The 17,508-nt window shown below is 31.1% G+C and overlaps 1 protein-coding gene across 1 annotated transcript in view; it reads left to right on the top strand.

The window, feature by feature from the left end:
- LOC131845920 (cuticlin-4) overlaps positions 1-17,508 on the top strand; it is a 38,254-nt gene that overhangs the window by 14,804 nt on the left and 5,942 nt on the right. Inside the window, exon 3 of the mRNA XM_059195081.1 lies at positions 13,068-13,142. Within this exon, the coding sequence (XP_059051064.1) occupies positions 13,095-13,142 (48 nt within the window). The 5' untranslated portion in view covers positions 13,068-13,094. The remainder of the gene's footprint in view (positions 1-13,067; positions 13,143-17,508) is intronic.

A 17,508-nucleotide genomic window follows, 5' to 3' on the forward strand; every position in this document is an offset into this window, starting at 1 on the left:
AAAATAGTTTTTTTTATTAATACACACATAATATACATTGGTAACACCTACACCACCAAGCAATCATACTAATGAAACAAATATTTTTACCGTGCGAGGAAACGAAACCACGACCATCGGAATTAAGGCAGTGCGAAACCGTCAGACCAACTACGCCTAGATAATATAAGGACTACGAACATTACGTCATAATTTATTATAATAATTTATTTAACATAGCATAATACAGAGTGAAAAATATAGAAGAACTTGAAAACTAATATCGCGCTATGAACTTGTCACTGCAGCTCTGATGCCATTGCTTTGAAGCATGCGTTGCTATACCTAAGTACTAAAGTGTCATGCTACTCTAGTCTGAAGTTCATTCAAACGAATAATGCTAACTGTTAGTATGCGAATCAGAGGCATCCCTTTCAGACGAATATGTACAAAGTTTAAATTTTAGGGGATGGACTCATTGATTAAATGTAAATAAAGACAACCGGGTTACCGTTGGTCAACTTACTGAAGCTGGTTCCCCTGACGTCGCATACCTCTGACATCGGCGCCTTATTGCATTCGAGTTAATTTAATGCTAAACGCCGTGGTGTCGGCGTGTTCTGTATATCTATTTATACTAGATCGCGTAAGCGTGCTCCCTTTGCTAGTGAAATGTGGCTGAGTGATATGTAAATTAAGAGAAATTTCCATATCTATCTAGCTATGCTTGTTGGATATCCGTCAGCTATTGGCGTCAGCATTGGTGTAGATCAGTACTTTGTTCAACATTTGCATGTTACACTCATCAATAATATAGTCGGCCTCGGGTCGGTGGTCTAGCGGTTTAGCTTTCATTACTTTCGATTGTCGTGGGTTCGATTCCTAGCACGGTGCAAACATGGGTATTCATGAGTATGATTGTTTGTATAGGTCTGGGTGTTTTCTATGTATATTATGTATGTGTTTACAAAAACAAATATATCTAAGTATTCATATCAGTTATTTATTTGTACAGTAGTTTATTATAGGTATATTCGGTATATAAAATTAATTTTATAATGATGAATTTGATCCAGAACTTAGGTTATTTATGGTATAGTATCTTCGCAGTGTTGTGTAATATTTAAAACATAGTATTATAAATTACATCACCTAATTATATACCACACGCTAATTTGTTTAGCAGGCCTTTAATCTTGTAGATATAGATGCGAGCTTATAATAATTTAATATTTTCTAAGACAAACATTTTGGAGTACCTATTACTACTATTAAATATTTTAAGAGATGCTTATCACTTCATACTAAGAGGTAGTGGCTATCTAATTAAAAATATAAATAATATATAAAGTTTAGAACCTATGTTATTCTTAGTTTTACATGCTAGTACAATATATAAAACAAAGTACAATGCACAAAATAATACCATAAGGAATTTAAAAACTATGGAATAAAATATTGGATGAGAGTCAAAAAAAAAACAGACATAAAATTACCTAAGTATACTTAGCGATATATCGCAAACTACAAACAGAAATAATATGATAAAGTGTATGTATTATTTTAACTTTTCATTGTAATATATTTGTTATATTACTTTTTTATTGTTGATACAAATAATTTAATTACTAAATTAGTAAAGTATTTACTATAAACATTAATAAATAATTAAAATTTAACTTATATAATTTTAAATACACAAAGTTGAAAAATGTGTTGCGTTATCATTACCTGGTATAATATTATATAAAAAAACTTTCAACCACAAGCCATCTAACTCTTACAAAAACTTGTCATTACGCGTTGATGTCTTTATTACCGCTCAATTATGAGAACGTAAAATCTAAAGTATGGTAAGTTTCCAAGACGTTGTAAAATAATCATTGAGATTAGATATTACATTTAATGACTAGATTATATATTATTTTACATGCCTTTAAAATATTACCAGAAATAATACTCTTCTCGGAACCACGGTACTAAATATAAGCATATTTAAAGTATTTTTATTAAAGTGAAGTTAATATTAATAGTGATACAATTATGCAGTGTAACTGTATGTCATTCATTTTTAATAAACTTTGTTAAATAATTATTGTTGAATAATTATTTACGCATTAATTATTTTTATTATTTTAATTAAAAAGCAATGCATATATATAGAATAATAATAAAAAGCTATTTACTGTATGTACATTTCTTTATTATAAACATTGTTTCAAAATTTGATTATTGACATCTAACATTTCTTCTGATACACGATGATATTGATTTCTCTTATTGGTATTGAAACTTATTTTACCGTATAATTTGTAATTATTTCCAAAAGATTAACAGTAACAAAACGTTGAAAGTACGACATGAAACTTGTGTGTAGGTGCATACTCCTAATAGTTATGAGGTGTATGTACATACATGATCGATAGAAATTATGACAACCATAAAATTAATAGAAAATCATTGCAGCGCAAATGGCCACACAATTTGTGACCGGTTTTTACAACATTGAATGTTTGTGACAAGTGGTTAGAACGTATGGTGCCAATGTTCGATTCAAATCAAACCATTAGGGGAAAAGTGGACAGGACAGGTCTGTCTGTGAAACAAGTATTAGGTGTTCGAAAGTACTTACGTATTTGACTACTTTTATGGGGCAAATATGTGAATAGTTGTTTATATACGGTTTAAAAATGTAAAATGTCACGACTGTTATCCGAGATGTGGTAGTCAGAGGCAATATCAACTATCGATGTCATGATGAACGCAATACTTGACATGTCCAAATTTCGCAAGGTATATTTCAATTAGGGATGGAAGGGGACGTTCCTGTCGCCAGGCTCTCTAATTAATTTTTAACTTGATCTCTGTGTTTCCTTCATCGGGGAGTAGGTCAAAAATATAAATTGATACGTAAAGGTTTTCTTGTATAAGCTAAATTTCAATTCACGATCATCACAATGGACGTAATTCTGAATAATAAACCACTATCCACGATGTTATCATGATTATTATTTTGTTAAGCTCTTATGCCACAAAGTTGCATAAAAATGTGAACAAATGCATTGCAAAACCAGGAACCCTTCCTGGCTTGGCATCCAAGTATTTCATGTAGGGATATATACTTAAAAAGGTCATGCTTCTCCCTGATAATTTAGCGTTCTGTAGGTGAAAGCATTGAAAAAGAATTTAATTAGTTTTTGGGTTTATCTATTATAAAAACACAAATTTTTAAATAATTTTTATTTATGACATTAGTTCGGATTATCTTCTCACCGTGGTTTTATTCGTGTAGATAAATCTGTGTGATCATCTACATATGCTAAGTATATGTCACATTAATTATTATTTAACATAACACTTAAGATAATAACTAAGTGTTCAATATTTGGTAGTAAGTGGTTACACTTGTTAATTCTTAAACAATAAAAGTAACATTTAAGGGCCATTGACCCATACTTTTTGTAGTCGTATTAAAAAGTCAATGATTATGCAAGGTTGGATAATTGCACCGCTACAATGACCGCGAAAGACCTATGATTTCACCAAGGTTACACGTCGCCCCGCGCAATGACTGAAGATTATTAATATATTTTCTATTTTATATAATGGCTATAATGTATATACCTCATATAACAGTATCGCAGGGTTCTTAAATAGAAAATAATATTACATTCGTTTTACTAAACATAACGTATTGTTTGTTTTACATTGAAAATTTAATTACATAAAATAGGGGATGAAAGTTTGTATGAAACTTTGTCAGTTTTAAACCGATCGGGATGAGAAATTGCATGCATAAAGCTATTATAACGTAGGCATTCCTTAAGAAAGGATTTTGATAAATTCCACAACTAAGGGGATAAATTAACGCGAGCGAAACCGCGGGCAAAAGCTAGTTTTATATATAGGACAAAAAACACCATGATATTGACATAAGACATAAAAACAAAAGTAAAAAATTATATTCAATAAGATGAGTGACATGAATATTTACTAAAATATTTATATTACATGCATTTAAGGAACATAGTACTTTACTTTTAAAGTTGATTAATATTTGTAATTTACTTTGCCCACGTAACTCGTTGTAAGCAAAATAAAGTGCGCTGGATGGCCCATGCCGCTAACGAAAGTTACCGGATTTTGTGCACCTTCAATGCCAAGTGCTGCGAAGAAAGCGAGCCGCCCAGCTTCCTCAGCAAAACATCCTAATACTGTCGTCTCGCTTCTCCAAGTTAGGAGTAGCCACGTAAAAGAGAGAGACCACGTGTGCTTTAAAAGAGAAAGTGGGCCACGTTACGTTTCTCGGTACCATTAACACGGCCGTTGAACGTAAACGTTCACCGGATAGTATCTTGTTGGTTTTGTGGTAAAAGAATTTAAGTTTTATTGTGTTACTATTTAGGCGTTATTTAATCTGTACGCACATGGAAATGTTTCAGTGCGCGAACTTGAGCGGTTGACCATTGATACGGAGATGCAGAATTCGGAGAGCAACGAACTGCGAGCCGCGGAGAAAGTGTTGTGTCGTAACCTTGAGCCTACGTCGCTCTTCATCGAATCACCTAATCGATACGTCACTATACAATGAGTGATACGCAAGTGTGCACCCACGCTTGTAATCAATTACATTGCTTGTTTGGATATCATTATTACATTAGATTATTATTTTTAGTCGCAGTAATGTTACGGAAATTTAAATTTATTATTGCTTTTATTGTGATATCTTCAGTATAAATATAAATAATTATATATTATAAAACGATTTTTAGGAAATACTTAGATAAAAGATAAGGATCGAAATCAAGCCGCGAATTTTATAATTATTTTAAAATCTACTTGCGCTTTTATTTTTATTAACTTTAGAGATTAGGCAGACCTTTTTTTAATATGATTCGATTTCATTTTGACAACTTTGTTATAACCAATGAATTTTAGTATAATGTGTCTAAGATTTTAGAAGATTCGAAAAGATTATAAATTATATCAGATAAGCTGTTAGCGTATTGGTATTCGTACTGGTATCAAAAATAAAATATTAAAATTAGAACTAAATTTCCTCAGTTTCTAAAAACTTCGTTCTAATTATTGTTGTTCTAAAATGCCTGCATTGTGCTAGATATTTGTGTATTTGTACTTCAAATCACAACACGTAACTGCCGTGACATGAAATGTAAGTAACGAGGATTTAGAATAAATGGCATGTCGAAGACTTAGCGTTAGGAGATCATTCGGCCACACGCCAGTCGATTACAGATTCGATTTCTTTTTATTAACACACCACTTATATACCGAACCTGATAATTTAGCTTTTTATACTTGTAGTATTTAACATTCTAAGTTATTGAAATCTAACCAAGCAAATTTAAAATCAAATCACCAAGTTACTGAATAAGGATATATGTAAAGCGGCAATAGAAACAATTTAAATAAACAAGAGTGAGCTATGCTGTTTGGGCTTATTGAATTTGTCTTTACAATTAGGTAGATACTTAAGTTTTAAGTATAATATTAAAGCGAAGCACAATATCGTTATATACAGCCCGAAAAGTTAAGGGCAGTAATTAAATTATAATTACAAAATAAATATATTTTTCCCTATCAAAATAATCATACCTGTCTAAACTCTATCGAATTGAAATTAATTATTTATTATAAGATTTAGAATTATTATTATTTATTAAAAGAATTGAATTATTTCGTAACAAAAATGCTTGATAGAACCCCCTAGATTATGATACGAGTGTCTCTTCATTACGTTGCAGTACTTTTTTATGATATAAATTAATGTTTACGTTAATTCCATGAGATAAATAGACACATTATTTGTTACTACTTGATGGACCTAATTCTATTAAATACATTATGTTTTGTTTAATAATCTCATGTCATCAATGGACGATCACTTATAAATCTCACCTTAGAAAATCATAACAATAAAATTAGCAGTTGAGGTTAATAATTACAATCGAAAGCTAGTAAAACATATTCAATGGTTGCTTTTACATTGTCATGGATTAATTTAGACATGACAGTTTACTCTGTAATCTAATCTTAATACCGATTTCAATCCAATCCATTTTTGTAATGTTATTTTTAAACGTAATCACGAATAAAATGAATAAATCGATAAATATGTCAGTTAGTCTTTTCAGTGAACACGAAATTTATAATAAATACGTTGTTACTGTATAAATCTAAAATATAAAAAACAAAACGGCGTAATCCAATCTCATTGGATCAGAATTCTAGAGTAAGCTAGCTGCTATCATGATGCGCCGCACGTTAGGAAATCGCGTCTATTCTTAGAAACGCATGAATAGAGCCGAACTATTTTCCGATTTTACCTTTTCGAATCGAATAACTATTAAGAGAAATTCTATAAGAAGTATGTATATTACAATAGTAATATTTTAAGGGGAAATGCATCTATTTAATATTAGTTGCCGAATTACTACTGAACTAATGTTTGTGTCACTGTGTTTTCTTGATGCTTGGGAGGAAGTGATGTTTCGTGTTAATATTTTTTATTAATTCTCAGATGGTACTTATCTCCTAATATTATTATTATTCACAATATACATAAACAAAAACAGACCGGTCAATCTGATATTATGCTTTACAGATTATTTATATAAATACAAATCTCCCAATTTATTTTTAATTAAAAGCTAGATTGAATTTGCAATAGCTAATACAAAAATATTGCTAGAATACATTTGTTATATGACAGAAGTATTCTAGACATATTTTTGTTCTACAAACAATTTTTACGTTAGCTTATTTATATATTTAATAATTAGATTGTAATCATATATTTCTTTTAATTAGACACATGTAATTATTAATTCTCCTGCCTACCTTAAGTATTTAATGTAATTATAGAAAATAAGTAAGGGCATGTGGTGAGAACGTGTTAAATGCTGATTGTGTCATGATTGTGTGCACCGTGACGCTCACTTTCTAACGACCCGTGCCAAAAGAATAATGTATACTTAAAGTCGATCTTCGCTAACTATTCCCATTCATTAATTAAAATAACTTTCAGCTCGTTACCAGCCAATTAAAAGTCGCAGTACTTAGCTCGCTTCGTTAATCAGAACCGAAAGTGATTCATTCATTATATATGAAGGAGATAGTACGTATGTAGGCATGTGTGTATATGCGAATAGTAATAGACCTAATAGTCTATGCATAGTAGATTACAATAAAAGTATATTGTATTCTATTTATTTAAAGACAGATCCAATAACAATAAAATAACTTTGTTTATTCGTTTAAGGATCACCATTTTTTTAAGGATCATAATATAAATAAGATAGGTATGTAGTATGTGAATATTCCGAGTACAAGAAATGTCAGGTTTTTACAATAATATATTTAGAGATAACTGTATCACTCGTAGAAATCGTGGAAAATCCAAGAATGTTATTTATCAAATTTACAAGTATGTATATTGCTCTTGTTGCTCTTACTCTATGGTTCTAGTGATGCTATCAGACAATCCAATGAAGGGTAGAAGATAGATTTCAGCCCTTTTGTTTCGTTTTGTTGTCGTCTGCGGTTTTGTTGTGCCTTTGCTATTGGTCGTAAAAACAATGTACCGTCATCATAAGAATTTATCTAACTTATTATAGTATCATTAAATAATTTCATATTGTGACATAATGAGTTTCACGGCGCGACGAGTCAGATTATGGAATATATTTTACTATAAATCTTTTATATTTACAGCAATTTGTTCTCAAAAAACTCTTTCAACCAATATGTTATAGACTCTGGTTATTTCAAAAACTATGATTGAAATTCGTTACTGTTTGGCAGAGACTAACTGAGAAACTCCTTTTGATAGCCGTTTGAAAATAGAAATTGACTGACATATCAACCCACAATTTTAATCTTTACAATTTGAAATATTACAGAGGTTCCTTATATGACTTTGGCATCAATTAGGAACACATGCTTTCCCGCGTATAACTCGTTAACTCCGAATGCCGTGAGAATTCTCCAAATCCCACATTTATTTGTAATCCTGAATATTAATGGTTGAGAATTTAAATGCATGTTAGTCATCTCATGCTCATATTTCTTGATCATAGGGTTCGAAATCTAAAGTATTTATTAATAAAGGACATTATTCAAACTTTATATTAAACAAATGTTATGTAAAAAAGCCTATTATAGGATAGATGAATTTATAGATGATAGCAAGTATAAGTTTATTTGCGGACAACATTATAATTTGTTTTTCATACTGCTTTCTTGATATATGATAGCGTAGCGGCTTTTGTATTGATTGCCGCATGCATCCTCATGTAAAGTGCGAATACTGTAACTACCATATAGTAATTTTTGTAGCTGTGACGTGGTCGAGTGGAATGAGTAGTCATGCTCACTAAAATGTCCAGACATGTGGCGGCGTGGTGGGCCGGGTCATTGGGCTCCCTAAAATATGGTCGTGCGCAGTGATGGCTGGCTCATCCGTCATACTCGTGAACGAGTGCTGCTTGTAGGGACTGGTCTGCCCTTATCACTACGACTGATTTAATCTTATTGTGTTTTTATATTTGAGCCTAAATAAATTAGTGCTGGTTGGTAGTTTGTATTCACACGTTTCGACTTGTAAAATGTGAACTTACAAGGATTGTTCAAAAGAGCAACACACAAGTTTCTTGCTTATTCTTCTTGCGATGAGACAGCTTTCCGAATAAGCGGTAGATTTAAAAAAATGTTGACTATTCAAAAGTGCTTAAATTAAGTTTATTTGAATAAATGATTTTCTATTCTATTCTATTCTATTCGCTACTTTTTAAAACAAATTTTTAAAAAGTAGCTAAAAATGTCCGAAGCTTCTAACCTGATTATCTAAGTTAAAACCAAGATATACAAATTTAATAGTAGTATAATGAATATATATCCTTTATAGTGTGTGAAAACGTTATAATAAAGCGAATTTCAATTGCCGAAAACTATTATCAAGAGAGTGTAAAAAATTATAACGATTATTCTATTACTTGTTCTTATAATATACCACATGTTATTATACGTGCACGTACGGTTTCTTTCGCGAATTCTTCATGCAACTCTATTAACGACTGCAAAATATAGATTCTGGCTTAATTGTTAACAAAAAAAATTACTCTTCACAATATTGATTGCATTGACTTGCAAATTACACTTAGCTATCGACAGAAAATGAAAGTCTGAATAAAGTTACCACTCACGTTGCTTTTTGTCGATCATCTCGTGTGAAATCTCAACAAGTAAGTAAGTATTTCAGTACACAAGAGAATCCCACGACTGTCGTATTTGATCTGGCTCATAACATCAGTCTCGACGCCACTCAAGCATTTTCATTAAATCAATTCATTTACCGTTGTAACTGAATAATATTGACAAAATTATGGTTATAGTAGTTGTTCGGATCTTAAATATCTAAATCTACAAAGATTACTTAATACTACGCACTTGAAACACATCACTTCCCTCATGTTATAAAGTTTGTTTAATGGATTTTTTATACAACAGGAAAATAAAAGATAGATCAGGGAGTAAAAATTATAAAAGTCAATACATATAAAAGTATAATTATTTTTCGCATTAGAAATTTCACGATACAACGAAATAAGGAGTTAATTTTTGGAAATTTACTCTCTGAATGACTAAAATGAAATTAATGTAGAGAATAATTTCTAAATTAATCACAAACATTTTCACTAATAGAATCACTATCACGAACAAACGTTGGAATCTAACAAACAAGAAAAAGAAATTAATAATATTATTTGATTATATAAAAATATAATCAACCCTTGATCACGGCGGTTATAACACAGTCGAAATATCGGGATCTTAATAACAATAAATAAAATAAGTTTTATATCTTATTAATAACGATGTAAATAACGACCACGTCAAATTTCAGAAAGCATATATACATTATTCATAGTAATTTAAGTTAATGATAAATACAATTAAAATGTAAACCAATGGCGACCGCAGCATCTTACCTCTATCTTCTACATCTAAATTTGTTAAAATGACAAGTAAAAATATACATTATAATATATGTAAAAACCTACATTTTGACATCTCTGAGTACCACAATTTGTTTTAAGAATTAAGTATATTTTAAATACTCAAGGCGGTGTAGAGTGATATTATAAATATTTAGAGCAGCTTTCACTGGACGCTGGACGTTGATCAACGAGCGTTAAATTGGTTAATATTGTCTGTATCTCGTCTCACTGGAGAATAATGACTATTTTGACAGAGTAATTAAACAGTTGGAAACACAATAAGTAAAGTGCAAACTACTAACTATGTCGGCATCACCCACAACCGTTGACGTCGCGGCGCCCGTTCAACGCAATAATCATTGAGGATTAATTTGACCGATACATAAACAATAAAGTGACATCATAATTTTATGTGAATCTACAAACGACTCCAACATTTCAAGATTACACCTACAGTTATAAAATCAATAAGCTATACATTATAATTGCGGTTAATCATACATATTAATAGTATACGTAGAAGACTGCGGATCTACTAAATATATAGGAACGAAAGTGATGATTAGCTGTGTCCTATACTGTGGTTGTACACGACCGGTACTGAAGGGCACAAGACCAGGGTTGCCAACTTTAAAACACTTCGTATAAATAAATAAAAACATCTTGCAAATTCTCGTATGTTAGCTCAAATTGACATTTTAACATCGTACATACATATTATTTTGACCGACAGTCGTTGGTCAAAATCCCGTACATAGATGTACCAGAATAAAAATGTCCCCGTACCGTAAATCTTGTCATTGTACGAGGATACACGTATGATTGGCATCCTTGACCGCGGCATTGGGCTTGACCATGTTTATGATTAGAATTTGATTGGGCGATTGCTGTCCCACATTTCGTGGCGTTTCTTGTCTGAGGTGCTTAATTGAGCGCGGCCGGCACCTACTACACAGTCTATTATTATAATATCGCCGTAGATTACAGAAAATAGAAAATGCCCGAGGGCCCGCTTTCTTGCGAGCAACTAGTGCTGCCAGCCTAGTTATGAACAGGTGGTTGCAGCCACAAAGAAAAAATATCACTCTGTACTCTTGATGCAAATAGAAATACGAATATTTCGGGTCTCCGTTAACGAGCGATAATTTAGCTTAACCGCTTAACAACTTAATTTCATTGGTCGTTTAATTTTGTAAATCATTATAAGATTGGTAACTTGTCTAACCGATTTCAACAAGAGAATGTTCTTATTTATTGTGCGTATTTTTGTAAGTTATAAGATAATTTCAGGTCTCATATTTTTTTTGCGTAGGTGATGTTTATTTTTTAGCATGGAACAAAATCATGAATGTTTATTTGTTTTAATGTTTGTTATTGCATACCCAATATTTTCACAAATTCTAAAATCTATTTCGGAATGTTTTTTAGCACTCAATGTCTTCTTTATTTAATAAATATAACTATATTATTTTTATCAATATTTAACTTGATTTGTTTTAACGGAAGGTCCTGTAACTTGAGTAAATGAACTGTCTAAATTATTATATTATACTATATGTTACGTAATAAGAACTCATACTAATTTAGTTGTCTCTTTTAATTTTATTTTTTTAAATCTATTAATTTGAACGACGTCATTAGTAGTCGACATTATTATGATGACAAAGACATAAACATTGTAGTGAACTGTAATATGTATATATGTATGTATCGGTGGAGAGGCAGTCAACTATATACTAGTATCGACAGACGAGACTTTCTGTGCTTTCTAACCAGCAAGTGATCAAGTGTCTGGGGTGAAATCGCCACAGCATTGCTCTTGTGTGTGACTTAAATTGCGCTTGCGCCTATCGCCGCGCCGCCTACGCCCATGTTACATTATACTCGAACTCAATTATGTAGTAATTGGAAACTATTATTTATAATTGCAATAAAACATTTTATATAATGTCAGCTACAACATCATTAGCAAACGATATATGGTAGATGGTTTAACGATAGTTTCGTTAAACCGTCTATACCGGATACAGGATAGCTGAGCTCGTAACTTTTTATTTGTTACTCCGACTTGCAGTATATTATTTTCTCTATAATATACGTTGGAGTTCCATGTGAATTTGCCAGATTTTATACGCGCAAGTGTATGTAATTATTATCTAAATTCATATCTAAACAATTTACGGTATACTCGTTCTAATTAAAATAAAACATCAAAATCAGACTATTTTGTAAAAAGTTAGGGCTGAGGTGAATTTGAATACACCGTCAATACCAGCAATAGATACTGGTTTTATTAATGTATTTATTTTAATCGTGCAGTAACATCATAAACTGATGTCATACAGAAACCTTTTTAGTTATAAGTAGAGTTAATATATTAATGTTACACTTACTACTCGGGGTATTAATTTTAATGTAGAAAAATTATTCAATGCAGATCTGTAATTCTATTGTATATAATAAAAGGATTTCAGAAATAAACATTAATTATTCTCGTGGTTAAGTATGAGTAGTAATTTATAAAAGTATTTAGTTTCATTAATACAATAATTGAATGTTTATCAAAATAAAAAATAAATACTCAAGTCAAATGGTATAAAGAAAGCATTGGAACAATGTAGGACCATAAATAAACGATTGAAATTATATTATAAAAAATTGTTCAATAAGCGTGTAAATACAGTTGACCTTGAGCGTAATAAGGTGAAGGCCGCATGCGGTTTCCTCTTGATGGAACGGGGGAGCGCGCGCCGACGTGAAAGATGCGGCCGGTGCAGATCCGGCGCTGCACGTTGCATTCGGTCAGTGGGTCAGCCCCACCTGACGAACTGGTGGGGCTGACTGCGGTGGGATGACCGTAGATCGGAGGGGGGGAGGGCGAGAGGAGAGGGAAGGGGGGGTGAGATGCCGCTTCTGCAGCGTCGCGGCGCAAACAGTGCGGCTATCACAGTCTTCGCCATGGTCGCCGTGCCACCGTTGCAAGTGTCGTACCACTAGCGCTCATGTCCAGCGCCGCCCGCGCTAGGGCCCTAGGCTAGTGCTCTCCTGAACGTGTTTCGTTGGTTGCAGGTCGCCGACTGAAATTGGACTGTGACTATGAAGAGGACCAGGTTGCTGCTGGCTATTGCGACGCTCCTGTTACAGGTTAGATAGATTTTTATTATTTTGACTAGTGAAATAAGCGATAAAACAATACTGACCTGTTTATATTAACCATCTACTACTAATCAGCTTTATAGATAGGCATTTATTTTTATTAACAAAAGAGTTTAGTTAAAAAGAATATAAAGCTCATATTGTGTAGGGCGGATTAAAGGCGGTCGATTGACGTAGCGCCCTAAAGCACACGCGCCTGAGTGACGCGATTCTGCGTAATTTCAGCGTTCAAGTTCATTATCATTCTTATAATGAAAAGGTGTAATTTTAAAGAAACTAAATTGATATAATTATATGATTCTACTAAAATTTTATTCACTAATGATATGTGGCACAAGAGAAAATTTAAATAAACTGACTGAGTTTTTTTTTTTGGAGTTCCTTAAATAACCTTTGTACATTTTTAATCTGGATAAATATTAAAATGTGTACAGTAATAACACAATAATTTCAACAGTTAAATGACATCGTTATAATTATATCACATAATTGACACGTTCTATTTGATACTAGTTTATTGTATAATTATTACTTCTTAATTGTTGAATAGAAAAATGTAATTATCAATTTTATTCGCTTCTACCCTTTAATGATTCAAGTTTGCCATGGATTTATTAAGAAAGAAATATGATGGTATAGGTTAATTGTAGAACAGAAAAATATAATTTGTCAATTTTATACGTTTCTAAGCATTTTAAAATTTAATAAGAACGAAATAGAATGCGAAATACGTAGGTTATTAATAAAACATCGGTATTGTCCCGTTTTTTTCTTCGAAATTAAAGACAACAGTTCGATACATCAAGCCTCACTGACTTGCAAGTCCATTTCAAATCTGGACGCCGCTTGTTGCCATTATGGTACCGTTGCCATCAGCTCATTTAATATTGCAGTAGTTACTGACCACGCTCTACAGTCATATTACTAACGTAATCCATAATAATATTATGATAGTATTATAAAAACTTTATCATAATAAAATATCTTCATATTTATAATTAAATATCTACAGTTTATTCATTATATTTTTTTTGTGGTTCTAGAAATAAATTTATGTAAATATAGACATATTGATTCCTAAAACGCAAAACATTTCGATAGTTCATTTACCTATTACCTACTCATTTTTTGTAGTGCTAGAAATAAAATTGTGTAAATATAGAGGTAGTGTTTCCTAAAACGCCAGTATGTTTTTGAACTTTTAGTTCATTATTTATCACTAAGTTGGTATAGCTTATATATTTAGTCTATATCTATCAATATCTATAATTTTAATGTAAATTCTGAAATTGAGTTGGTTGATTGATTTTATATTTAACGTTGGAAATTTTTTATTAGATTACGCCGAAGCAAGGAAAAGAAAAAAAAACATCCTATATTACTTGCTTCAAAGAATTAAACTTCCTACAGATGAAAGGATTTTTAAACAGGTTACATATTTTTATTATCCATTATAATATCCATGAATAAAAATTCTTCTGTATAAAATTAATTTAGGTTAATATCTCTAGTTTATTCGTTGGGATTACTGTACCTACAAAGGAACTGTCTTTCGATGAATTCCTCGTGTGCAACCCTGAGTGGGCACATAGCGTGCCGTGCCGTCTTGTACGCTACGCGCTTCACTCTTGCATTATTCAGCTTTTTCCGCTCGCGTTCTCCATAACTGGGCTAATGATTCCGTTAGTACATCCACAAAACAGACCATTCGAAGCTAACTGCGTATACTGATCTGCGTATATTGAATGTCTATAAGAGAAATCAGCTCTTAGCGCGGCGATCGTGAATTAATTGAGGCACGGTACGGTCGACGTCGGCTACGATACTGTCAATATTTCCTACTTGTAAACAAGAAATGACCGAAGTACGTAACTGGTATATGATAGATACTACTACTCTGTTTTCTACATCAAAATAAACAACGTAAATAAACTATAAAATAACTATAAAATTCTAATGGAAAAAGTCCCTACAGCACAATAGTTCTATTATTATTACAATAAAACCAAATTAAGCAGGAAATTAATAATCCGTTAGTTTTGTTATATTGTTGGCAAAACAATCATGTTTTCTATTTGATTAAATAGCGAAGTTACATGCATTTTAATATCATATTATAGTATTTTGAATGATATAGGGTTCAAAATACGATCTATGCAAGAGATGTAAATTATTGCAAATATTTACAAGGACTCATAAATAAGGTACAAGCAGAATTACAAGTATTATTACCTTATGATATCTTGTCACCAATATTATTACCAGATGAGATCTTGTCAGCTGGAACAATTCAAGTCACTGACCGTCATAATGCCTTTTTCGACTAGCACTTTCACTGAATGAGGAATCACGTCTGTATCAGCCAATGACGCAACTCGTCGTGCGAAGATTTCATTTTTGGCCATGAAAATAATTAAAATACAATTTGTTAACAAAGACATTTCTTTGACATTATCGGCTGCAGTTGTTACGAAGTCTGCGCTCACGATTGAATAATTTGACAATCATTATAAAGTTGAACGATTAGTATAAAAGGTCTATCCATTACGTTTGTTGGTTATTGTTATATAATCTGATACAATTTGAAACCAAACTTTCATTATTGTTATTATAGACTTGTTATGATTGATCGACTGTTATTTATATTATATAATGATGTCATGAAATTGAATAATTAATTAATATTTATCTTAGTCGTTAATGAATTTACGACATATGTAGTATTACTACGTGATCGTTATCATTTTATTTATTATTTTAGAAGTTGACAGACATTTTTTTAAACTAATTCGGTACTTGTTTTAATGCGAAGCATTAAAGTATACCTAACTAACTAAAAAATCTACTGTCCAACTAAAATGACGTAGGTATGTCTGATGATATGAACTAATCATCCTGAATTTCAAGTCTGAGTTGTTAAAAAATTTACCATAAGGTATAGAAGACAGAGTGAAGGCAAGAGGGTTGACTGCCTATTATACAGTAATTTTAATCAGTACAATGAAAGAATAGATACAAAATACCTATCAATAACACATAGTTTTGTATATTTAACATGACTATTCATATTTTATGATTATATTGATGGTCCCCATATATAGAAGCGATAGAATCATAAAACGCGACAACAACGCTAATTCATGTTAGAAAGCAATCTGTCAAAGAAAGTGTAAACGAGCGAATCACTTTCATTTGTACCTTCTGAATATTTTTATTTATGCGGGTATAGCGATTTTAACAGCTTAATTCAACATTAAACGCATAAAATGATATAATGTGGCAATATTTATACAATTACTCGCTGGTTATCTGTTTTGCCAATGATTTATTTCACAATCGGCCATTATGCTCAGCAACTAAATTTAATTTGCGTTTAACTTCGTGTTTATTTGCTTTTTGTATGACTTAATCATAATATTAAAGTGAAATTTTTAATAATTTCATTCAATTTTTCATTTAAATTTATTGAATAAAAAACTGTTTTTTTTTCAATATCGGTCTACTTTCAAATTCCAATGTACATAAATTCGAGACGGTAGCTATCCATAATAATCTAAATTAGTAGTCGAAACTGTCATTACATTAGCTATTCATATACTTGATTTATATTTTTGAAGTCTTTTTTTGTTTTAAGATATCCTTAACAATTGCTTTATATTTACATATTTTTATACTTATCTTAATCTATATATTTTTAAGTACATTTACTTTGAAGAAATCATTAATTTCTATCTTTAGGATTTCTTCATCATAAATACCACAACTATTAATCGAAATGTATACAAAGACATCTACAACAATGTGGTCAATGCATATAAAATCATTTGTTAAATTATATTAATGTATATTTAATATTTTATTGAAATTGTATTTATGCAATTTAAACCTTTGTTTTATGCGTAAAAAATAAAAAAAACCATAATCAATATTTAAAAAGCTATAACGAATATAATATATATAAAATAAATTATATAAATTTTATAGGAAATTAATGCAAATATTATAATTTTTTATTACGAATTCTATCTACTGAACTAATTATGATAATACTCAGAAAATTTTATTTGCATAAGCACTTATCTTAACAAAAGAAAGTCTCTTTAACTATAATGGAAATAAAATAAAAACCGTTATATTTACATGTTCACAATACATTTTGTTGATTTCACTTATTATTTGAAAACGTGTTACTGAAATGAAAGTGGTACCTATAGGTATGCAAGGTTATTGCTTATCGACAGAGAGCAACGCGTGTTTACAGTAAAAGTTGCATTGCGATGGCAAGTTCAAAAGAAAAGATTACACATCCGTAGCTAGATATATTACCGCGACCTTCACTTCTAATTATATATTC

The sequence above is a fragment of the Achroia grisella genome, unplaced genomic scaffold (assembly GCF_030625045.1).
Source record: "Achroia grisella isolate CSIRO2021 unplaced genomic scaffold, CSIRO_AGI_Agris_v1 utg487, whole genome shotgun sequence".
Lineage (NCBI taxonomy): Eukaryota > Metazoa > Arthropoda > Insecta > Lepidoptera > Pyralidae > Achroia > Achroia grisella.